Genomic DNA, 23,127 nt, shown 5'->3' on the forward strand with positions numbered 1-23,127 from the left:
CGCGCCCTCCAATGATCTGGCATACACTTTGGGACTCGATAACGGAAAGGTCGTTGTGTGGATCGTATCAAACGCAGTTTAGACATTTTAGCTGGCTGCCGTGGGTAGTGGCAGAAGCTTGGTTCTGTTATTCTTTCTCCAGATGAGAAATGAGGCGACAAGTAGATCTACTCACTCTGAGCAGTGCCTTTCACCACAGCCTCTTCTTACATATGGAATTTGAGGCAGTTGCTGAACGCCGCACGGTGCTCTTACCAGGACCCTCCACGCTGAACGGTCGGCGTGATTTCGATGGACAGACAATGCGGGGATAGCCTCGCCCGACCCGTGAACTATCATGTTTAGCGTACGGGGCCACGGCATCGTACCGACCGGTCAGGATACAGTACTCTAGTGACGCCCCTCTCTCGAAGGCCACAAATAGTATATATTAACGCAACACGAAGTGCACCTGCACGGCCTACAAATGACCAAGATGGCGTGCTTTGACCCTGTTGACATATCACAACGTGGATAACAAATGGTGACTATCCAAAGAGTTAACTAATCACAAAAACGTGATAAGAGAGCGCAAATCTAGACACTAACGCGGCTAGGATACTTAAAACGAGATTTAGATTCGTACATATCCAATGGGAATTGCTTCTCGCCCTATGAGATAGTGAAACCTCGTGCATATCACCGTGCAATGAGCCAAACGCCAGTATATCTGTGTCCCAGGAATATAATCCCTGTCTGATCAGGCACCACTGCCGCCTGGATCTAGGCTTCCCTCCCCCCTCCCCCGGCCCCTCACAAGCCCCGAGACTTCATGTGCTATATAAGAATGAATAACGCCGTCCTGTTGACCATGCTGAAGCCTTCCCACTTTTCCTTCTGACCTACTGGATTACGTAATATTCACCATCTTTTCGTGGCAATGTCTACACCCCAAAGGTCTAGTCCTCCCAATGAAGAAGAAGTATGTGAACCATTACCCCTCCTAGATGCTTTCTTGAAAACCCACTAACTTCGCTCAGCGAAGGGTCCAACTGCCTCTCAATCCCCAGCGTGGCATAGGGCTTGCAACACTTACCTATACGCGTAATGGTCCTGTAGGAGAAGATCGAAGATTCTACTTCCAAGACGATCGCATAATCCCTGCAGAGATGGTTTCCCGTATGAACAGAAGTCAAGAGACCAGAAGCCAGGATTGTATATGCCACAACCCCCAGACCTAACTAAATAAGCAACTGATGGCAGTGCAGTGGAAGGTATCAGCAGCCAATGCTCACTGTCTGACGACGGGGAGTCACAGGAAGAGCCCACGGAGGCTTGCCACTGTTACCGGGATACTGAGATCGACGAGTCCTCTCACGTCTTTAATGGAGATATGGTTGATGGCATGAAAGCTCCACGGGTGCGGAAGCATCATATGCGGGGAGGCTCGGTGAAGGGAAAGAGCAAGCTGGTTAATGGTGACCTTGATAGACACACCTTTCTTGCGTTTTTCTGTCAAGATTAATACAGCAGTTTCCGTTTGGCCTCCCGTGGTAGATCAGGATATGTTGGTCTTGCTTCCACTGATGCATATAGCTAGTCCTGGTGGCTATATTTCACCTATGGGGTTACATTGTCCATTCCGAGGCGTCTATCTGCTATCTGTAGTGACGTAGTGCGAATACAACATACACATATACCGGGAAGACATACTAGTCCTATAGTAGATGGACCGGAACCCAACGGATAATAATCCTGTTTCCTTTTCTTTATAATCTTATAATTGACTTATATATTTGGCAAACGTATTCCTGGCCCCACTGTTGTCGCGGACACCTCAGTGCGAGTGTGGCTGCCTTATTGCTTGTGACCAGCGTGACTCTATACTGTTGCAGTGCTAGTAGCATCCTCGATGCGTTTGCCATTGCAGCCAGCTCCCCGAATATAGATTCTGCTCTGACCTTGCACCAAGCGTGAGAGAGAAGCATTTCCCTTTCAGCTTTCTATACTTGGGCGGCCGCTGCTGGACCGCTCCTCCAAATCCTACTACCCCATTCCGTGCTGAGCTGCTCACTGTGAGCTAAATCGTGGTGTAGTGTCTCCGGATAGTGGTGTCACCGTATATGCTCTTTGATTGTTGTAGTAACCCTAAGCTGAAACTGGGCTAAACTAAATTCGGAAGGGAATGGAATAATGATTCTCCCGAGCGTGGAAGTTGTCCCTTGGTATGGAAATATCTAGATTTAGTGGCAAGCTATGTATTTTAAAGTTACATAGGAATGACTGGAGAGTTTGTTTTTGCAGGAAAGAATTTATATCAATCTCATTCTCAGCAATCCACGGCCCTTCTTTTGCAAAGACACTAGAAAATACGAAATGTGGAATACAAAGAACATTGATTATAGCGTATGGAATCCTATGATAACGACCTGACTATTCTGATACCCGAAAGTAATTGTAGCGTCATGGACTGTATAACTAAAAAATGAACGATACTCAGTAGGGAGCCACAGTAGATTCTCGCCTCCTAAGGCGACCTAAGCTTGAGTGTCTGCCGCTCCCTGCCAGTCGCTGTATCCCAGAGCTTACCCACATCACGAATTGAACCACAACTTAGCAATCCGCCACCCCCGTTCATAGTCCAGATCAATGTAATATCTCCAAGGACTCAAGGCCACATGAATAGCCTGACACTCCCAGTCGAAAGCGACTGTCGCGTCCGGAGTACCATTGAGTCTCTTTACCATATCGACAACCAGTATGCACCCAGTAATAATCTCAAAAACGGAGAGCAAGGAAATGATAGCAATCGGTCCTGGATCTGCCCATCGTAGCATGCTACGAGGCGATAAGCTCGGGCTTTTATCTCTCAAGAAACAAGCAAAGATCATCATGGCGAGAGGCGAAAGGGCCAGTAGTGTCAATGCAAGGAAGATTAACCCGATAGCGATAAGTGGGTTCGCATTCAGATATAAGAGATGAAACCCAAAATCAACGAACAGCCAATTGCGTGAGCAGATCTGTGTCGCTGAGCAAGTCGAAGCTCCGGGCGCAGCGTCGATTTGAGACTGCACGCAATCGTAGCTTGGATCCGGCGCACGCAGGCCCCAACCAGGTCCAGGAGCCGTAAGGGAGGGAAGATTGATATGGATCACGTACCACGAAGCAATCCACTGGATGACTGCTAGGATGTAAAAGATCCCCCGTGCAACATTTTTCCCACAACGGTTGGTTCCAAAGGCACAAGAAAATGGATGGTATCTGAACAGGCCGGCATATTTCCAGGGGATTACCCAGCCAACTATGAAGGGTGTGGCAGCGCTCTCTGGCGCGGCAGCCAGTTTACCAAATGACACCCACCACCAAATGAACGAAACTAGATCATAGCCAATAAAGAGCCAACTGTACCAGTGTACCTCACCGAGCCCTTTGCAAGGCTTGTTTCTCGGGCTGTACAACGCTTTCTGCTGTAACAAAAGCTGAAACAGTGATCCTACTAGAAAGCCAGCACATGTGGCCCAGCTAGTGAGGAGAGTCGGCCACATGGCCGAATCGCGTGGAGTAGACGGAATGACCTTGTAGTCATTGAAGCAGCTCACGGCTTCGCACCATTCCGAGCTGTTGTTCTCGTTCAATACCGCGCTACTGCGGAGGTACCCGAAGCCAGTAATGGTGCTGCTATTCAGTGCGACCCGCATGGCGGTACAATTTGTCGTGGATCCTGGTGCCCTGTAGCATTCCTCAAATCGAGTGTTTTTGTAGAGCGCGTATTCTGGGCTGTCGGACCTGTAGCCGCCAACATTGGGGGATTTCACCGCGAACACTACGGTGAAAGCTATCGCGACTCCCGTAAAACTGACCATTAGGAAGAAGGCAGTCCCTATAATTCCCCAGGTGGCATTTCGCTTCCACCTTTCGTCCATCTTCTTAGGTATTGAAGGGAATTTGCAATTGGCGACATCACCTGAAGAAACATTAGTGGTTACAAATTTCGAGGGAGAATAGAGAGTGAAGGACAGCAACATACGTTCGCCATCAGGTGTGTGATTATACGGGAGTTGGCCATACTCATAGTCCGTTGACCCTGTTCGCAAATTAGCCAGTCGCGGCATGGTGAAGAGGCTGGATGGCGATTTTGGCTTAGAAGTCATCATTCAGAGTTACGAAGTATATAAAGGATTCATTTCGAAGTCTCGCACAGTTAGAGTGGAATGGGATGCCAAGCGCGGCCGTGACAGACCAGAATGTGCTATTCATATTTACCCTGCAGCTCGTATATGCATGCGCCTCACCAACACCTCCGTGGAGCGATGCAACCCAATCAATAGCGCCAAATAAGCCAAGGTCAGCCGCATGCCATCGGAATGATTGCTTTTGCAGATGAACTGCTTGCTCGTGGCACTGCCTACCGGCACCACTTCTTATTGTGGGTGGGTCATCGTGTGGAACAAACATTTATAAAGGTATGGAATGATTAAGTATTACTTGGTTGGCCTACTGTGATTTCTGTGGGCTTAGATAGTGGAAATCGTTCAAGAAATGAGAGGCCTCCCCTTCTCAACTAGGGCTGTGCGACTATAAAGCGGCGATCACCTGTTTCTTCACTAGGCTAGACCAACTTAGCTGCTAGCACGGGGATTTGGCGTGCGGCTTTATGGCCAGGAGTCCACTCGTGTGAGGATTAGGGTGAGATTCTCATCCTTGGTCGCCCACTTACCCTCTCAGCTGACCTCTGGTTTCATATTATTGGATTGCTTCGATCCACCTAGACCACTGTCTCTTGGCATAGCCTTCTGGGGTTGTCAATCATAGGCCTTAATCTGATAAACTGGGAACCCACGGTCTCTGCCGTCACGGCCCGAGCCTTGGAAATACGGCTTTGTGATGTGTCATGTAGCAAAGGTACCAATCATGAGAGCTCTTGTAATCAAGGAAGATACTGTGATTGGTTGATACAGTTGCCTCCCAAGACGTTATAACCCCAACATTTTCATAGTTAGAGCCAGTTTAGGGTGGGTTGGGGGCGGGTTTTGCGGTTAACCCGTACCATAATCTCAATCATATAAGTACTACCGTAGACATACACAGAATCATGCCTATCAGGGATAGTTATGAGAATATGCGGTAGGATAACCAACTAGATCCCTGTCGAAGCTCGAAGTATTTCTCTACCATTGATCAAGATAAAAATAAATTCGCGCCCAGGTAATAGCAGTTACGTATCTCTGGCGCAAATCATTGTGACGAGGGGATTCATCGTAAAGCCAGCCTTGCTCTCGTACCAACTATGCGATCACTCCTATATCGTTTCATAAATTATAAGCACTAGAAATATGCTATAGCTTCATGGAGTATTGCTTTGCATCACTGCTACGGATGCGACGGTATGGGGAGCGCTTCCCACAAACTGGGCCAAGAAGATGGTCCCAGATCCAGAGCATACCATTAACTGAGCCTTCAAAGTATGCCATCGATTGGTTGGCATTGCACTGCGACCTTTTTCTGGGTGATTCAGGATTTGTTGTACGGCCTACATGAGGCCACTCAGCCAAGTTGGACACCGTGAGGGAAAGGAAGGAGCAAATGGGGTTAATGTCAAATAAGGTCCGGTTAGTTAAAACGTGGGAAAGACAATCAACCTCTACCGAGATCATCCGATTCGATTCCATTACGATTCCACATATATATATCTCTCATATATCTGTGCGTATCGAGCCGGGGAAGTTCCCTACAACACCCATCCTGGGAGAATGTCGTTGGTAATAACGACTCCGCTGGAAGTGCGATCAATATGACTTGTCACATCCTCATAGAGATAGAAATCGTTGATTGTTCTAGATAGAAGGTCCTAACAGAGGCACGCGTGGGCGCTAGGCCTAATTGGGATCCCGTGGTCAACATCGATGGATGACTTGCCATGAGGCTATGCAAAGGAACCTGATGTTTATGATGTATGGACGAGAATATCACCATGGCCCTTGCGAAGCGTGTTGTGCCAAGTCTAATGTAGCTGAGAATGCTACAAGAACACCGAAAGTTTGTCGCAACTATCACCTCATTCCCGTATGACCTTGGTGGGAATACCTTTGTTCTCGGGGACGCTGAGACGATCGTGCCCTTCACAAATATGCATTCAATGTGTCGTGCTATCCTTCATAACTTGATAGATAGTGAAGGCGATGCTGGCAATGGCAGATCTGGGTATGATGAATCTAACTGAAGACCAGAATATGCTACTACAATGACTGAGGTAATGATTTGAGACACTACTGAACATAGCTGAATTATCGATGTAGGTAAGGACTTACCTGCACTTACTGTTGAAGTTAATATACCACTAAGCCCACCCTCAAGCTCCACAGTCGGTCTGGTGGCTACGGTGTATCCAGAACCAAAGGTCCCTCTTGCCTTTATAGATTTTTGATACGGGGCCAGTATGGCTACGGGCTAGTCTATTTCCAATATTGGACTAGCCTCCAGCTTATGAACTGCATTATTGACCACGGCGCCTAGATAATGTAAACAGACAGGGGATAGATTAAAAGTTGCCAAGGCAGGCTGATAAAAAACGTGGAAGTGGGTCTCGTGGTGGATTGCATCGGCTTTCAATGACGCCACCATGGAAGACCTCCATGCTTTCAATACTACTCCGTAGTGACTAGTTTGTCCTTCAGATCTGACGGTGCTATTCCTGGATAATGTCCGCATATGTACCTTGCATAGCCTCCAGTGCCAGTAGAGCCGAGTACGGCGGATAACGCAGCGATGCCGATAACCCTAGTGAGAATGACTGTTTCATTTGCTCAACACTATTGAACCTATATGGCTAACTTGGCACGGATTACCGGAGATTGATCCCGAGGCTCAACTGCCGTGATTCGATGAGAAAAAGACTAGGACCCACAACCTTCTGCCGGTGTTCTGCAAACAGTCGCTTATGTACTGATTGATAATGCAGAGCTGCTCCACTTTCATTTCCATATCCGTGGTCCGAGTGGGTCAAGAATGCCTTTAAACCCTAATCAGCAGAAAATCTCGAGTAGCTGAGGGAATTCACATCGGCTAAACGAAAGGAGATGGAAAGGGTCGCATGGGATCCATCTATCGCAATTAACATCGTGGATCCTAAAACGTTTACCCGAATGCCGCGTTTAAGTAATCAAAAACTGGTGGCTCCACGCCACGCACCTTCATATATAATACCGTCTACAGTCGCTACAGCGTGTTTTGCAGTTCTCATCCCTTGGCATTTTGACTTCCGCCTCTATCGTTCAACATGAGGTTCCTTCGCGCAGGGGCTTTGGCAGCCTCGCTTTCCGCCACCTCCGCCTTGAAGAATAACACCTACGACTATATTGTTGTCGGCGGTGGTCCTTCTGGTATCATCACAGCGGAGAGATTCGCCGAAGCGGGCAAGAATGTCCTTCTCCTCGAACGAGGTGTCGGTCCCACCGTTAGCACTGGCAACAACGAAACGCTGAGCTGGAACCGTACCTTGACCCCCATCGACGTTCCTGGACTGTCGGCGGATATTGCCAACTTGGACGTCTGGAATCAGTACATGTGTACTGACACCGACGGAACTGCGGCTTGTGTGCTGGGTGGTGGTGTCACGGTCAACTACATGGTCTTTGTCCACCCCCCTGACCATGATTTCGATGACAAGTGGCCCCAGGGATGGAAATGGGAGGATGTCAAGCCCGCGTCTGAGCGTCTGTACCAACGCAATCCCGGAACCACCCAACCTTCTGCCGATGGCAACCGTTACGACCAAGGTCTTTACAAAGTGCTCTCCAAGTTCTTCAACCAGCTGGGTTGGAAGTCAGTCGACATGATTGCCGCTCCGAATGAGAAGCACCAAATCTACAGTTACCCCGCGTGGAACATCGTGAATGAGAAGCGTGCTGGTCCGGTTCGTACCTACCTGCCTCTGGTGAAGGATGCCGACAACTTCACCCTGCGCCTGAACTCTAAGGTCAACCGCCTCGTCAGATCCGGCAGTGAGGTGACTGGCGTTGAGGTTGTTGACGCGGTCACTGGAAAAACGGAAGTGGTCACCCTTGCTCCCCATGGCCGTGTGGTTTTGGCGGCTGGAGCGCTCTCTACCCCCCGGGTGCTCTTCAACTCCGGTATCGGCCCTAAGAAGCAGATCGAGACGGCCAAGAAGAGTGGTGTCGCCGTTCCGCCGCAAGAGGAATGGATCGACCTGCCTGTCGGTGTCGGACTCAAAGACCACCCGATCTTCACTATCAATGTAGACACCGGTGCTGATTTCGGCCTTCTTGACTACGACAGCATTGTCAACGGCTCCGACACTACTGACATTAACCTGTACCGCCAGAACAGCGGAGTCCTCACCCAGGGCAAGCACCGCATGATCTTCTTCACTTCTAACCAGGTCAATGGACACACCCGATACTACCAGGGATCCTGTGCGCCCGCAGGTGAGGGTGTCGTCTCAATCACAGCCTACATGACCCACGGTCTGACTTCTGAGGGCCTCCTCGGTCTGGACGAGAAGGGTAACACCGTGATCGAGCAGTCACCCTACCTGACTACTGCTGAGGACCGCACCGCCGCAAAGCTCTTCATTGATCAGATCCTGTACGACATTACTGACTCATCCACTGGTTTCAAGTTGCAGGGCAACACTAACACCTCTGCTATCCTCGCTTCGCCGTCTGTTGGTGTTCACTATGTCGGCACGGCCAAGATGGGCACTGACGACGGACGCAAGAACGGCACATCCGTGGTCGACACCAACACTAAGGTGTATGGCATGGACAATCTGGTAAGTTGGATTGTAAAGTGTTTTTATCTGTACGTTTTGCTAACTGTTGTAGTATGTTGTTGATGGCAGTATGCACCCTGATCTCCCGACGGGTAACATCCAAGCCACCATCATGGTTGCTGCCGAGCATGCTGCTGCTAAGATTCTTGCCCAGCACTAAGCATGTTTACCATGGGTACCATTATCTAGCTAGTGGGAGGAACCGTTTCACTCTAGATGGAATAGACGACCTTTCTTTTATAGGTTGAAGTTGTCTCTGTATTAATCGAACAAAATAGACCATTTTTTATATTCTGTACATAATTATATCTTTAAAATATACTAAATTCTACGTCTGAATATCTGTCTTTTCTGGTTTGCCGTCCATGGCACTAAGGTCCACCATCTCTTCCGTAAGCCGATCTGCCATGGGTGACCGGCACCAAGGCCGACGTGGTGTGCTTTCACCTTCTTGTCTCGCAGTGGACTTACTATCATAGAACCAAATAATATCTCTAACATACGTGCGGTACTCGATGGTTTTCTAATCATTGTTTCGGACCAGCCATACATGACCAGGATGTTTTTGCATCCTAGTTACCCTGGCAAACTAGACCAGTGTACCAATCACATCGATCTGATGGTTACTCCCCGACATTCATACATGACATTTTCGCATCATCCACCCAGAACCACAATCCATTCCAGTTTAGTTCCGGGAATGATATCCCATCCCCAAGCTCGCCTCTTACTTTTATCACACCCGTCTTACCCGCTATGTCAACCCGTACCGATCTCCATTCATTATTGTCGCTGCCTACCAATCCATTCTCCTTCCAGTTTTCCGACTGCGGTATTGGCGGCATTACAATCTCGAGATTCATAGGAACATAGGCCGTGGAAATTGGAAGGAGAGGTCTAGAAATCAATGGGATGGGCTGTAAATCCAAGGAAACAAATGGTTCTTCCGGAGTATCGGGGAGTGAGACTTTGATCTGGCGATACGGCGGATGGTTGGCATCGGATGGAATGAATTCGAATTTGGCTAGCTGAAGGGGATATAGTCAGTAAGCCCCAAGGAATATAATTACTCCTGGTACTAAAAGGTTGGGAGTCCTCACTGTCTTCGGTATATTCCAATTCTTTCGACCTGGAGCATTCCACATTCTGAATTAGCTCATTCACGTAACCAAACGACACAGGGAAGTAGATTGCGTACCATTGTAAATGGAGTCAAGTGAAGAAACATATATCCTGGTTATTCTGTATCTCTTTACAGATTTGTCTTGGCGAGGGTCTTGGAATACACCCGGTGCCCACAGAATCTCGTCATATGGCCCTAAAATCACAAAAAAGTAAACTTTCTATCCCTGCTCAAAGAATGGATAAGAGCGATTCATACCCACAGGAGACTCCAGGTACCGAACTATCATGATCAAACTGAATCCTCCCTCGAATTTTCCACTCTTTTCAGGATCCGAGAACGGGGCAGATGCTTCCAAGTCACTATACGAACCCTGCGGCAGGCCGTTTGCGTGGTTAGCTCTTGCAAAAGAGAACACGACTTGTGCGCGTATGTTTTTCCATGGAGATGGAGCTGGTTTGAATTTTGTTTCCTGACTTTTATCCATGGTTGTCTCGATGCACTTCACAGTTTGCTGTAGGCTCGTAGCATAAGGAACGGTAAGTCTATAGGCTAAGTAGAGCCACTTCCTATTTCGCTGTCAGTAAAACATAGATAAGTTTAGGAGTGGAACATTGGACAAAGAGAGGTCTTGGGAGAGTTACACTTCAGTGAGTATCTTTTCAGCTACGCGCCCACCTTCAAAATTTGCTCAGCGACGTGTCAATATATACTCGGTGAGCCATCGCGCGCCGACTTTCTGCAAGGGGGCAAACTGATGCATGACTTAGACCGGAAGGAGTTTCCTTTTGTCACTAGATTCTGTCTAGACAACCGAACCATGCATAGATCGCCCCACAACCTGTATTTCGGGTGGCTGGCTGCCTTCTGACAGGGATTCAATACTACCCAAGCCTTCAAGGATAATGAATCTCTCTGATTAGAACTATTCTCATCCACCCATTCTGCCTCGTCCATTCTAGCTAGGCTCTTAGCGGCTTACATGGTTAATTTCACTAGCGTCGTATCTCGTATATAGTAGGACATACGATATGGCAAATAGGCCACCGTGGAAGAGCCCACCGCTGTGCGCTGTCTGACACCTCGGAGGCTCCACACCTCACTACTTGTGCAAAGTATTAGATTAATGACTCAACCTCGTTAATGATTTATTCTTGCCAGATACAGCTCATATCAACCCAGGTCCTGTCCTGTAGACACATATGACCTTACTATTTATGGTTTTAGGTGGGCTGAGGGATAAGCTCAACACTCCGATAGAATTGCCCAGATCGCCACTTAGCCATGGTAAGAATATCCATGTGCGCAAAATGCATCCGCATATGTTCGTTCTTTTTTGACAATTATGTCCTGACGTAATGAGTACTTATCACACCACTGTTCCAACGGGATACACGACGGTCATCACCTAGTCTAGATATAGGATAAATTACTGGGGCTGGTGCCTAACGTTCAAGTTCAATTGTACTCGATCACAGTACGAACCATCAAACACCGTATGTGGATTCCGTGCCTTTTATAATACAGCTAACGTCTTTCAGAAACCATAGTCCCACGCCTAGATATCATCCTTGGGTTGATAGCTTTCGCCATGGTATGGATCTACTATGATAATGTGGCAGTCCACCGTCGCCAGCATTTGTAATCGCCATAGGTCATGGCGACGCAGCATTTGCCCAGTTCCGCAGAATCCCCCACAGCGGTATACTTACGAAGTGCTTCTATCCAGAATATGATAAGAGTTGCCCTACGAACTTTTCCGATATTATAAAGTCGTTCAATTCAAGTATATATGGCCAGTTATGGTATTTGTCGTGTCAACCCAATTCGACCGGGGAGGAATATAGCAACCTGTCACAGAAACATATACTTCAGATTTTCACAAGTTGTAAGAATGTCACCCGTGAGGACTCAATGGAAGAGGCTAACTTAATCTAGGGGGATTCTGCTTCGATTAGATACCATTATAACACAACAGCACGGCAGCTTCCCTATTACTATTATTCCATCTTCGACTCTAACCTGGACTTCGAGAAGGGCTTCGAGTGTCGTCTCATCTCGTTGAGAGAAATGCCGGCCATTGGCTCCAATTCTTTCGCTATTATTGCTTCGTTTTATAATGATGCACTGAATGTTCTTTACGCAAATAGCAGCAATAATTCATGTGCCGAAATGGGACACCAACTTTACCAGTTTGAAACCTCGTTATCATCAACTGGTGGCTATAATTACACTGCTTGTGACGCGAATGAACAAGAAGCATGCATATCTCAGATATTGATTAGATATGCGTCGCCTTATGTGCAATCATTTACGACAGTACAGGTAAAGTCTGCAACATATATACTAACAGACGAAGGTGGTATTGATGGAGGGGTTGAATTTTTGAGCTGGCTTTTCACTGTGATCGACCAGCTGTGGTAAAGCTACGAACGGTTAGGGGCAGTATCCACGTGCCTGATGTTGTTTGCTTGCTCGATGCCATTAGATTCGTATATTCTGGGATATTTATACTCACTAAGTAACAGGGGTACCTTCTATGGATATCTTCATTGAAATGTGGTGACCTCTGCGTATGGCATTATTAAAAAGCAGGTTGCCTGTTATTAAAGTGCTTTACTTTGGTTAATGCATATATAGATAATGATAATGATCATGAGATTATTATGATTAACAAGTAAAACGTCCATGTAGAGTCGTTCATTATAACAAACAGATAGCCCTTGGCAATAGCCGTAGGCTGCGACATTCAGATCGTCCCCCCCCCCCCCCCCTATCGGCCGTGAAGAGAATGATATATTGGCACTGTATCGAGTTCCAGAATGCTACCGCTTTCCATTCGTCCTATTGGCAACGGTTAGTCTCCTGACATTCTTGAGTAAGCTTCTTTCCAAGGATGCTTGGCTGCTCTGATTTCCGCCAACGGAACGATCTAGAACCGAAGTCTCACGATAAGCTGGATTTGGTTCGTATTATCAAATGCGTTGGGGACACTATTGGAAACGCTACAAGAGCCAATAACCAAGTCTAACTTACAGGACTGTACGGTTGCTCTCGGACCTAAGAGTCAGCAACGACCTCCTTTGGTGATGTCCTAACACTTCGTAACTGAGGGTCTTTAACGTTTGGGGCTGTTTTAATGAATGTAAAGTTTCGAGACGGATTGGAATCAGTTGTAACCCTATCAAGGGTGTTGTTATATCCCTAGAGGGATGACAAAGATCTATATGCTAAACACGGGTAATGTGGAAATAATAAGACAAGGCACAGTCTGACAATGCCATACAGAGACTTCAATATGAGTTTCCACAAAGGCGGCTTAGCACTTGAAAACGAATTCTGAACGCTTAGAGTCGCGCATCAGTTTAGCAATCTACATTACTTAAATAAGGCACTCATTAGACTGTCGGATTTGATGGACTCTTATCTCTTCTCCAAAGACAAGGCTTAGGAGTGTTATGGCCCTCATTCTTCCTGTAAAATACGTGATTTGACTCTAACAGAATCTAATCCATGCTTAGAGCATCCCGCCAATCATATATTGGGTGGCTGGTTGTCCTCTGATCGGGATACTACCTAAGGCTAGGTTTAAAGCCAATGAACCATCCGGATAACGTACTCTAGATCAACCATTTCTCGTTCAGCCCAGTTAGATGCTCAACGGCCTACCTATCTACTCCACTAGCTTTGTTTACCTTCTATAGCAGAGGATAAGACATTACAAATGGGAAACATGGAAATGACGCACCGCTGTGTGCTGTACTCAACGCAAACCCGCACCACTATTAAATTAATAGCCAGAGCAGCTTCGGGGCGCCTAGGTAGGCTCAGTATAGCAGGGAACCTGTACCATTCTAGTCGTCCATACTTGAGTAGGTTAGGCATCCCCGTCTGCTATTCTAATACTTTCCCTGCAGTTTGCCAATATTGATGTATGAACCTACAGTAGCTATAGGGTTTGATGCAGATGTGGGATGGTTATAGTGTGCACCGAATTTGATACACGGGTGTTAGAATGTTCTAGAAGAATAAAAAGAGGAAAGACAAGCTAGGTTGTTGAGTATTTCGACTACATACTAAACTCGGATACATAGAGCGCAACGGAACCACTTAGTCTGGAAAGTCGTATAAAACGTCGTTATAAAGGAATGCTACTGGCATTATATTGGCCGTAAAATTTTAGTGCATTAGAACTTCTGAACTTGTAACATTTATTAGTTCCCCGTTGGTGATGATAGCTTCTTATTGCAAAGAACCATCCATAGCCTAAATTAGGTGCAACTAGACAGTTCCATACGCAGAACCGTTGGGAATACCCCTTTTTTCGCACTAACTATTTGCGCTCCGGATCGCCCCAAGAACCATATTCTAAGATACGCTAGATTGTATAATACCAACAATACAAGCTACCATTACTTGGTTGTCATTTCGTATTAAGCCTATCAGTTTATTAAGAAATTCACAGTAATAATCCACATACTTAGCAGTCGTAGAAGGGCTTTGAGAGTCTGTAGTTGGGTCGATCTGATTATTGTCGTTGACATTATTTTCGTTAAATAGACTACTACTACTGCGAAGTATTGTTTCAGTTAACTTATAAAACTATAAAAATACTAGAATAAAGATTTAGATAAGATCTGTTTATCTTCCTAAGCTCTGGTACTTCTCTTAAACCATTATTACTCAAAAGACTATTACTTTTTCTACGACTTGGATATATCATTTGATATCTCGGTCACTATAAGATATAGTAATATATAATATAAAGTATATAGGATGCTATCAGTTAAGAATAAATATTAATATTCTAAAGACGATAATATTTAATTAAGCATTCTCTTCTTCAGAGAACAAAGACGAACTTTCGGTACTCTATAAAATAGTTCTCGATCGGAACAACAAATCTGCAACATGAGAATCAATATTTACTTTAGGAAAAGTTAAAATTTGCTAATATAAATGCGTTGCTGCGCCCTTTATCGTTTCTCTGTTGTCTTTTTATTCGGCTTATTAATATTTCTATATTAAAGCTACTCCAAGGGTTGTAATTGAGGACTAGAAATCCAAGAGTCATGTATATCTAAAGAATATAAGTATTAGTAAAATAACGAGGCACCTAGGGTCTATATAAGCTATTATAACCTAATTTATGTATATTACTCCTAATAGCTACCTAACTTGATACAATACGGTGACTAATCAATACAAGTGTTGTAAAATGCTTTTCTGTCTTTTCGGGCTCCGACATGTGACCTCCCATATTTGACTCTAGTGGGGTCAACGTTCCATGGATGGGAATGCAAATGACGACATGAGAAAATTCGATTGGGCTGCTCTCATCCATGGGGCTAAGACAGGCGTTTATATTAAGTGGCAACAAATATAGTTCCCACTTATTAACCTGCATCTATCTTTGTTCTTCGCTATTAACGAAATAACCCAAGTACGTGACACAAAACATAATGGAAGCAGAACGGGATAAAGAAACCCACTCGCAGGTTAGACAATTTTCCAGCATCATTAAGATATAGCGCACTGGGCCAATATGTTACTAGACTCTCTCCGAAGATGAGAAACGCCGCCTCCGCCTTTATGATAGGCTGCCTCATGGTGGAGGACTGCTCAGACAGCAGTCTAGAGTATGTTTCTCATAAGGCAGCCCAAGGCAGCTACTGACAAGTAAAAGGAACGGTGGTACTTTGACTCGGGTGATTTGGCTCTCTCTACAGCCGATAGGATGACTGATGAAGGTGCAATTCAAACCGGCACAGCCCATCCTATACGTGACACCATTTCTCGCCCTTATGCCCCGGTTCCCAACACCAGTAATGCCAACAAAGATGCAAACAAAGGCTTTAGTGGCACGAAACCCCAAATTCCGGAAATGATAGGTAGTCCTCTGCACGAACCAACCAACAATGCGAATATGGAGATACAGAAACCAGATTGAACAGTTTGGGATGGATTCTTTGACGTTGTTTAGTCTAAGTTCGATTCAGAAGAACCTTGTGTGATACCCATGTCTGCTTTGGTAGAAAGAGATCACAAGGTTAGTTACAGCAATTTAGTGGGGCATACTACTATGGTGGTTTCTGCTGGGTCATTGCTTTTACACATATTTAGTTATGCGGAGCTTACTACCAGATGGTAATACTTTTCTGCTCGTACAGTGATACAAAGACGTTTAATATAAAATATCGATGCAACCCACTAGTAGGTCATTCTCAGGGTTTCCAACATGTGTGAAACAATTTCATCAGCAGTACTATTCCCCCACTATGATCTCCATGATATCTCCCAAAAGACTGATATAGGGAAGAATGCGCCCGCTCTTCGCGCTTGAACCGTTCATGATCAAACTTTCCGAGGACCAGTTTCGAAAAATCCACGTTTTAAATTATTGCTTGCAGTAGCTGCTTTCTGAGGTAAAGTACAAGTGACGTCAAGCATTATCGCTGATGCTCTTGGAACTACTAAGTCTGGTGTCATAGCTGTCGTTAGCTGGACTCTCGTATATAGACTCATAGCACTGCTGTATTCATTGACTGGTGCTGGGGAGCGGTGCATAGGCGTCATCATTAAGTCTTTGCTTATGTAATCACAAGCTGTTTAATTCCTTGAATATGTTCTTTGGTATTTGTCAGTTAATGTGAATCAGTAAGAAAGCCTAGGATTCATACCAATTTGCCAATGTGGCTGCATAGCCGGAAATAGGAGGAATCGGCCAAATTTTAGGAAATATTTGAAAGGCTGCTTTATGTGGCGGAAACGAAATGCCGAGAGGAACATACATAGTTCTATTTATTTTTTTTTTTTTTTTTTCTAAAAAAAAAAGAAAAGAAAAGAAAAACAGAGAATGGGATGAATACGCACGTCAAGCAACTCTAACAACAAATATAAGGCGGACGAGAAAACGACAGAATATCTTCAAGAATATAAGCATAACAGATCTATTATTATCCGTCCCCATTCACAATCTGTACTTTCTTTATCATGTTTTCTTTCTTCTTAGCATATATAGCCCAGATCCACCTCCTAACCCCACAATTAGGATATTTAATTATACTCCAATCTTCTTTGTATAATCATAAGATACTTTTTCCAAGAAAAATAGAATATTGGCGTATAAAAAACATTAGATATTTTAACCATGTGCTGGTGCTAAAGATACTAAAAAAACTAGAAAGTTTTTATAAAATAAATATTATCTATACCTATAATAGTATAGTTTGCTCTCTTTATTTCAACCTGGCTCTAGTCTTTGTTTACTACATACATACTTAGCATCTATATTTTAGAAAATAGCAAACATAGATAACACAAATGGGTATCCTTCTATCACCAAAGTATGTCATGATATTCCCTTGCCTTCCTATTACCAGGCCAATTACACACTTATTAACCAATATCCTAGACATTGATGACATGGGATTCGGTGATCAGCCAATGGGCCAACCCGACCGCATTAACGGCACCTGGCAACTCCGGCGCATCAGCAGCGTCGTAGTAAACGGTGACACAGAGAACGTACACACGTTGTACCAGAAGGACACGCATAAGGGTATTATTCTCTCCACGCCGCTTCTGTTGCCGTTGAAGAAAGGGGAGAACACGATTACTGTTGGCGGGCTGTGGAACGGGTTTGATTATAAAGGAGCGGATTTGGATCGGATTGTGGTGTATCCGCCGGAAGGGGTGAAGAAGAGGTGGTTTTGGTAAAGTGACGAGGATCTGATTAGCATCAAGCTGTTTATTAACCTTGCTACTCAGCAGGGACCTCCCTGTTGCACATTGGGGACACCCTACACCTTCTGTGATTACCTGGCTGTGTTACAGTTGTGAATACTTTGTGTATTAATCGTGCGTACTCCGTAATCTGATCGCATTATCTTTCCCTATCCATGAGTGCTGTATTGCCTTACTGATATTTGTACTCTGGGTCAGCAACCACCCTTCTCAAGCAGCAGCATCACTATATCCTCATGTTCTGCGTTAAAGGCATGTCTTAGTGCTGTTCGGCCCTGACGATCCTTGGATTCTAGGTCACAGCCTTCTCAATGAGCAGCTTAGCGATATGTTTATGTCCGTATTAAGCAGCCAATATCAATGGGGTTTCCCAATCACCAGATCGGCACTCCAGATCGGCGCCTTTGTCAAGTAGTGTTTCCACAGCTGATTTATATCCTCTCTCTGTATACCATAGCAAAGATGAGGTTCCGGAAAACCTGATTTTATATGTATATAGAGGGCCCATTTATTGAATGCCATAGACTCGGGGGTGCGTTAATAGAAAAGAAAGGATATCCTTCTCATTGTCTAGACTTTCAATGATGAGGAGTAACTCATCTGGAAGATCGAGGAGAGGCATTGTAACAGAAAGTGTAAGAGGAAAGCTTTTCAGCGTTGGTGTATAAAAGTGTTCACTTCAAGGATTCAAGATAAGGCTACGTGCAGGGAAGGTGGAGAGGAAAGAGCTTTCCCTCGGCTAGGATCTTCAATCTCCAATCTAAATGGGAGCCCTAAGCCATAGACGGAGAGATCGTCGCCTTGCAGGGATACGTGGGGCTGTGGAGAAAGTAAGGCAGGTGAAGCGCTTAGGCGGCAACAAGAGATAAAGAATCAGGACATTAGTGCATATAAGATAAACTAGTCAGAAGTACCGACCAGGATGGCAGATCACACAAGTAATGTACGTTGGCTATGACATCCTTATCAACCCAGGATATTACCACGCTATGCATGCATCCATTATCTCCCAGCACAACCAAACTAGACGCTAGAGCAGGCAAACAAAGAGAAGGAATCATCCCTGGCTCCTTGAACAGCACTATTGGTGGTAGCAGCGATTTGGGGCCTTTTCTGTCAACCAACCCCGCGCCTTCCCACCCACCCGTGAGATGCCATATTACCATATAAGTCGGCTTTCGCCCATTGCCCCAGCTCATCTCAGTTCTCACATTCTTGGTTTTCAAGTTCAGGTTACGCATCTTCCTCCTGCAACAGTTGACAATGGCTCCCCAAAAGCAACTTGTCCTCATGCTCACCTCCTTCCGCTATAAGATAGAAGCTATCTCCGAGAAGGACTTCCACGAGTACGGAACCAGACAGCATGATGGCAATTTTGCCTGATCATGGCAGGCCTGTCAGTCACTTCTCTTCTCACTGCGGTTGAATCTACCGTTACATCGACTGCTCTGCCCACTATCTCGCGCGATCTACATGCGGGAGGGTATAACGTCTGGTTTGCAAGTGCAGTCTTTCTGTTGAGGTTGGTCCCCGCTTCGCCCTCATCATTTACAGACCGAATAACCATGGCCTTGCCAGCACCGCGTTTCAACCGCTTAACGGACAGCTTGCCGACGTTTTTGGTCAACGATGGCCCCGCTGTCGCCCTGCCTGCTTCGGGAAGTGGCATCAGCGGTGGTGCGAGCTCGTCTCGGAAGCGCCAATCTGCTGGTCAATATTACCTCCTGTTACCTTATTATTTTACACCAACGAGCGCAAGTGACAGCGCTTATCTTCATAGTGTTTCGGTGAGCTCCTCCATCGGACCCTTCATCGGAGGCGCTCTCACGCAGCACGTCACCTAGCGGTGGTCATTCTATATCCGCCTTCCCATCGCGGGGACCGCCATAGTGTTCATAGTCCTCCTTTTGACGGTCAAGTCCAAGAGCCAATCGATTATGCGATTCGGGATACTCGCGGAATGATGTCCAACGACCCACATTTTTGATACACACACCAGCCATGGGCAACTCATATATGACTCAGATGGTTACTCCTACGGCGTGTGATTGGAGACCACTTTCTGCACTACCATGGCTAATAGCCAGCTTCGAGCAAATACGAATCACTTAGTAACTATGGATGTTCAAGCATGTCCAGGGTAGTTCAAGAGCCTGCCAGAATATCGCAGCGGTTGATTTGCGCCCAGGGCAGAATCAGTGGGGCACTTTTACCTGATAGCTAGACGCGTCCGGGTTTCGAGTCGCAGAAGAACATTTCATTACTAGACTAGCGTCTTGGGATGCCGTTGTTGCATGACTCGACTAGCCTTGCTCTACATGAAATTCAAATCTTAGTTTTTTGAGATCATCTTACAGTCGGCAAACCCCTACATACTTTACTCCTTCCAGTAGACTTTATCCTTCAAATACTCCCTTTGGACTGCAGAATATCGACCCACGAATGCAGAGGTCATTCAAATATCTGGGGATACATACCTGAAAACCTTTTTATTACTGCCGTTCTCGGACCCTTGGCGCCAATCCCGCTTTTCGTATATCAATTTTTAGCCCCATAGTAGCGTTGCGCTAAAACCAGTACACAATACATTATTGGGCAAATTGTGTCCGTAAATCTTATCTGATCATCTGATAGGGGACGTAAATGCACGCTTGGAGCACTTATTGCTGTGCCGCTCTTGGCTACTGAACTGAGACTGCAGTGCGCCGTAAATCCCTTTGCATATGTGAACTTCGCCTGTTTGTCCCCTCTTTTACCCATACCCCGTCGTCGATCTAATCCTACACTTTCGTGTTCCTGCATCCGCCAGCCATGAGCGGCTCTCCTTCCAACGGCATGCCAAAGGCCGTCGTGCCGAGCCAGATTGAACCCGTTGTCAGTGCGGTGGAGGATACGGAACAGAATGCAGGGGTCGATCGCATCGTGCAAGAGCCCTCCAGGGATGGTGTGAGTATCTCAGACAAGGATTCCACCTTGTTTCAAGGCGGTGTTCAGCGAGTGAGAGCGATCACTTCCTTATGGTCGAAGAATACGATGTGGCTTATGTTCGTGCTGTGAGTCTTACCCTCAATAAATGCTATGTACCAGCCATCTTGTGCGCCAAATGGGACCAGGTCAAATACTTACTCTCATGCAGTCTTTACCTTGTCTCTTTCGTAGACATGCTTCTAGTCTCCGTCCAAACCTCGCTGAATCCATACATCACGTCGTCATTCCATAAGCACGGCCTACTCACAGTTGTCAGCATCATGTCCACCATTCTCGGCGGCTCCTCAAAGCTCACTCTGGCCAAAATAATTGATATCTGGGGACGGGTTGAAGGCTTCTTATTTATGCTTCTGATTGTCGTGATTGGACTGATAATGAAGGCTACCTGCAAGAATATCGAAACCTACGTCGCGGCGCACACATTATATTGGGTGGGACATATTGGTATGATGTATGTGGTTGATATCATGCTGGCCGATATGACAACCCTCAAAAACCGAATGATTATGCTGGGCATCAACGGAACCCCGAGTATCGCGAGCACGTTTGCTGGGCCCAGGATCGCAACTTTATTCTACATCAATCTCGATTTTCGCTGGGCATTTGGCGCTTTCGCAATCATGATCACTGGTACTTCCATTCCTGTTGTGGGTGTTATGCTGTACATGCAGCGGAGGGCCCAGAAGGTTGGTATTTACGAGAAGACGGTCTCTGAGAGGAGTTGGTGGCAATCTATCATTCACTATTTCATCGAATTTGACGGTGTGTGATTCTTTTGCATTTCGTATTTGATATTGTCTATGGCTAACGAAAGATCTCTAGTGATCGGAATTGTCTTGATAACGGCGGTGTTTTCCTTGATTCTTCTCCCCTTCAGTCTTGCCTCGTACGCCCCCAAGGGATGGGCAAGTGGATATATTGTTGCGATGGAAGTACTCGGGGTGGTTTGTATCCCCGCATTCTATGCATGGGAGAGATACCTTTCTCCCGTCCAATTCCTCCCTTGGAAGTACTTGAAGGAACCGACTATCATTGGGTCTTGTCTTCTATACTGCGTCATGTTCATCTCCTGCTTGTAAGTCTTCCCTATTGGCCATAAAAGCCCATCATGTGCGCTTAACACCATGCTAACAATAAACCAGCACCTGGAACAGCTACTTCAGCTCGTACCTCCAAGTCGTCCACAGATTAGACATAACAACAGCCAACTACGTCCTCAACGCCTTCTCCCTAACCTCCTACATCTTCAGCCCAATCTTCGGCCTGTAAGAAACCCTACACCCCCCATCACCACATAAGCACCATCTAACAAGACCAGTTTAATCCGTTACACCGGCGAATTCAAATGGACCGTGTTCACCGGCATCCCCATCCTCCTCCTCGGCACTGCCCTTCTAATCCCTTTCCGCCAACCCACCACCCACGTCGGCATCATAACCATGACCCAAATCCTCGTCGGTCTGGGCACATGTATATTCACAGTCTGCGGCCAATTAGCCATCATGGCGCCCGTCACACACCAAGAGATCGCCGTCGTCGTCGCAATCTGGGGGTTATTCGGCTCGATCGGTGCGGCTGTCGGGTCTGCTATCGCCGGGGGTATGTGGAATAATATCCTCCCTAGCGAACTGTATAAGAGACTCCCTGATGAGAGTAGGAATATCAGCGCTACTATCTTTAGTGATATGGTCATGCAGATGTCGTATGCTGATGGAACGCCAGAGAGGGAGGCTATCGTCGGAGCTTATGCAGATGTACAGAGAAAGATGGTTATAGCGGGGGTTTGTTTTGTTCCGCTTTGTATTGCGTGTGTTTGGGTTTGGAGGGATATCAATGTGAAGAAGTTGGAGAGGGAGCAGACTAGGGGGAATGTCTGGTAGTGTCGTGTATTTGGTAGGGTAGGGCTAAAATCGTGATGTATCCAAGGTCTACGGCGGTAGTAGATCGGAGTGTAGGGTGCGCGAAAGGGCAACAGAGGACCTCAGCCAAGTCTTTTCAAGTGGATATTTCAAGTCATTTGAGGAGAATGAAGCAAAAAAGAACAAAAAGATAGTGCATCATCCGTGAATCGAACACGGGCCTCATCGATGGCAACGATGAATTCTACCACTAGACCAATGATGCTTGGCAGAGAACCAGTAGGCTAACCTGACTAGTTTACATTCTATTTGTTTGAATTTATGTATATAGTTCCAATGGTAATATTCTGGGGAAGTTGGACAAACCCTACCTACAGTACTACTAGATATATATAGTAGCCGGCAATAACCACTTCGCCGTGTCTCTCCTACGGAAAAGCACAAGCACAACAAGATCAAAAACCAAAAAGCCCAGTGAAAGAGAAAAATTAAAACCGGTAATATAACGGATATAGAACGAATATAGAACAGTACGGCAGCCTCGCCTACGGCCTTACTCCCCTACATGAGCAGCCTCCAGGCAAGATCTACCAGCGAGCCCGCCTCGTTTTCTGTTTGTTTCCTTATCATTTCAATAACAT

The 23,127-nt window shown here is 46.0% G+C and overlaps 10 protein-coding genes and 1 non-coding gene across 11 annotated transcripts; 8 read left to right on the forward strand and 3 right to left on the reverse strand.

The window, feature by feature from the left end:
* Positions 1 to 762: 762 nt before the first annotated feature.
* Positions 763 to 2,075, forward strand: F9C07_2285506 (uncharacterized protein). Its single transcript, XM_071510762.1, has 3 exons — positions 763 to 961; positions 1,020 to 1,194; positions 1,248 to 2,075. Exons 1-3 carry the CDS (start codon positions 920 to 922, stop codon positions 1,502 to 1,504), a joined length of 474 nt encoding a protein of 157 aa, XP_071364666.1. The 5' UTR covers positions 763 to 919; the 3' UTR covers positions 1,505 to 2,075.
* Positions 2,076 to 2,319: 244 nt separating this feature from the next.
* On the reverse strand, positions 2,320 to 4,217 carry F9C07_2285507 (uncharacterized protein). The gene is made up of 2 exons (XM_041293452.2): positions 4,007 to 4,217; positions 2,320 to 3,943 (listed from the first exon to the last, which is right to left on the reverse strand). Exons 1-2 carry the CDS (start codon positions 4,131 to 4,133, stop codon positions 2,574 to 2,576), a joined length of 1,497 nt encoding a protein of 498 aa, XP_041148363.2. The 5' UTR covers positions 4,134 to 4,217; the 3' UTR covers positions 2,320 to 2,573.
* A 1,649-nt stretch (positions 4,218 to 5,866) lies between these two features.
* On the forward strand, positions 5,867 to 9,066 carry F9C07_2285508 (uncharacterized protein). The gene is made up of 4 exons (XM_041293437.2): positions 5,867 to 6,180; positions 6,369 to 6,759; positions 6,820 to 8,770; positions 8,823 to 9,066. The coding sequence occupies exons 3-4, from the start codon at positions 7,256 to 7,258 to the stop codon at positions 8,928 to 8,930; spliced, it is 1,623 nt and encodes a 540-aa protein (XP_041148364.1). The 5' UTR covers positions 5,867 to 6,180; positions 6,369 to 6,759; positions 6,820 to 7,255; the 3' UTR covers positions 8,931 to 9,066.
* On the forward strand, positions 5,996 to 6,492 carry F9C07_9218 (uncharacterized protein; the record flags this gene model as incomplete). Its single annotated transcript, XM_071511877.1, has 2 exons — positions 5,996 to 6,180; positions 6,369 to 6,492. 2 exons carry the CDS (start codon positions 5,996 to 5,998, stop codon positions 6,490 to 6,492), a joined length of 309 nt encoding a protein of 102 aa, XP_071364667.1.
* Positions 9,032 to 10,728, reverse strand: F9C07_2285510 (uncharacterized protein). Its single transcript, XM_071510763.1, has 5 exons — positions 10,538 to 10,728; positions 10,152 to 10,462; positions 9,969 to 10,088; positions 9,871 to 9,899; positions 9,032 to 9,798 (listed from the first exon to the last, which is right to left on the reverse strand). Exons 2-5 carry the CDS (start codon positions 10,378 to 10,380, stop codon positions 9,394 to 9,396), a joined length of 783 nt encoding a protein of 260 aa, XP_071364668.1. The 5' UTR covers positions 10,381 to 10,462; positions 10,538 to 10,728; the 3' UTR covers positions 9,032 to 9,393.
* Positions 10,729 to 15,066: 4,338 nt separating this feature from the next.
* F9C07_1719355 (uncharacterized protein) lies at positions 15,067 to 16,045 on the forward strand. The gene is made up of 3 exons (XM_041293438.2): positions 15,067 to 15,391; positions 15,449 to 15,532; positions 15,580 to 16,045. The coding sequence occupies exons 1-3, from the start codon at positions 15,356 to 15,358 to the stop codon at positions 15,841 to 15,843; spliced, it is 384 nt and encodes a 127-aa protein (XP_041148365.1). The 5' UTR covers positions 15,067 to 15,355; the 3' UTR covers positions 15,844 to 16,045.
* Positions 16,046 to 16,569: 524 nt separating this feature from the next.
* Positions 16,570 to 17,138, forward strand: F9C07_1719353 (uncharacterized protein). Its single transcript, XM_071508337.1, has one exon. The coding sequence runs from the start codon at positions 16,667 to 16,669 to the stop codon at positions 16,976 to 16,978; it is 312 nt and encodes a 103-aa protein (XP_071364669.1). The 5' UTR covers positions 16,570 to 16,666; the 3' UTR covers positions 16,979 to 17,138.
* Positions 17,139 to 17,318: 180 nt separating this feature from the next.
* F9C07_9221 (uncharacterized protein) lies at positions 17,319 to 17,612 on the forward strand (the record flags this gene model as incomplete). The annotated part of the gene is made up of 1 exon (XM_071511878.1): positions 17,319 to 17,612. The coding sequence occupies one exon, from the start codon at positions 17,319 to 17,321 to the stop codon at positions 17,610 to 17,612; it is 294 nt and encodes a 97-aa protein (XP_071364670.1).
* A 1,412-nt stretch (positions 17,613 to 19,024) lies between these two features.
* Positions 19,025 to 19,483, forward strand: F9C07_9222 (uncharacterized protein; the record flags this gene model as incomplete). The annotated part of the gene is made up of 1 exon (XM_041286626.1): positions 19,025 to 19,483. The coding sequence occupies one exon, from the start codon at positions 19,025 to 19,027 to the stop codon at positions 19,481 to 19,483; it is 459 nt and encodes a 152-aa protein (XP_041148366.1).
* An 815-nt stretch (positions 19,484 to 20,298) lies between these two features.
* F9C07_2285513 (putative transporter) lies at positions 20,299 to 22,716 on the forward strand. Its single transcript, XM_041293453.2, has 5 exons — positions 20,299 to 20,692; positions 20,776 to 21,389; positions 21,450 to 21,702; positions 21,770 to 21,892; positions 21,946 to 22,716. The coding sequence occupies exons 1-5, from the start codon at positions 20,451 to 20,453 to the stop codon at positions 22,505 to 22,507; spliced, it is 1,794 nt and encodes a 597-aa protein (XP_041148367.1). The 5' UTR covers positions 20,299 to 20,450; the 3' UTR covers positions 22,508 to 22,716.
* F9C07_t195 lies at positions 22,681 to 22,751 on the reverse strand. Its single transcript has one exon. It is a non-coding gene; the product is annotated as a tRNA-Gly (tRNA).
* Between the last annotated feature and the right edge of the window lie 376 nt (positions 22,752 to 23,127).

The sequence above is a fragment of the Aspergillus flavus genome, chromosome 5 (assembly GCF_009017415.1).
Source record: "Aspergillus flavus chromosome 5, complete sequence".
Taxonomy (NCBI): Eukaryota; Fungi; Ascomycota; class Eurotiomycetes; order Eurotiales; family Aspergillaceae; genus Aspergillus; species Aspergillus flavus.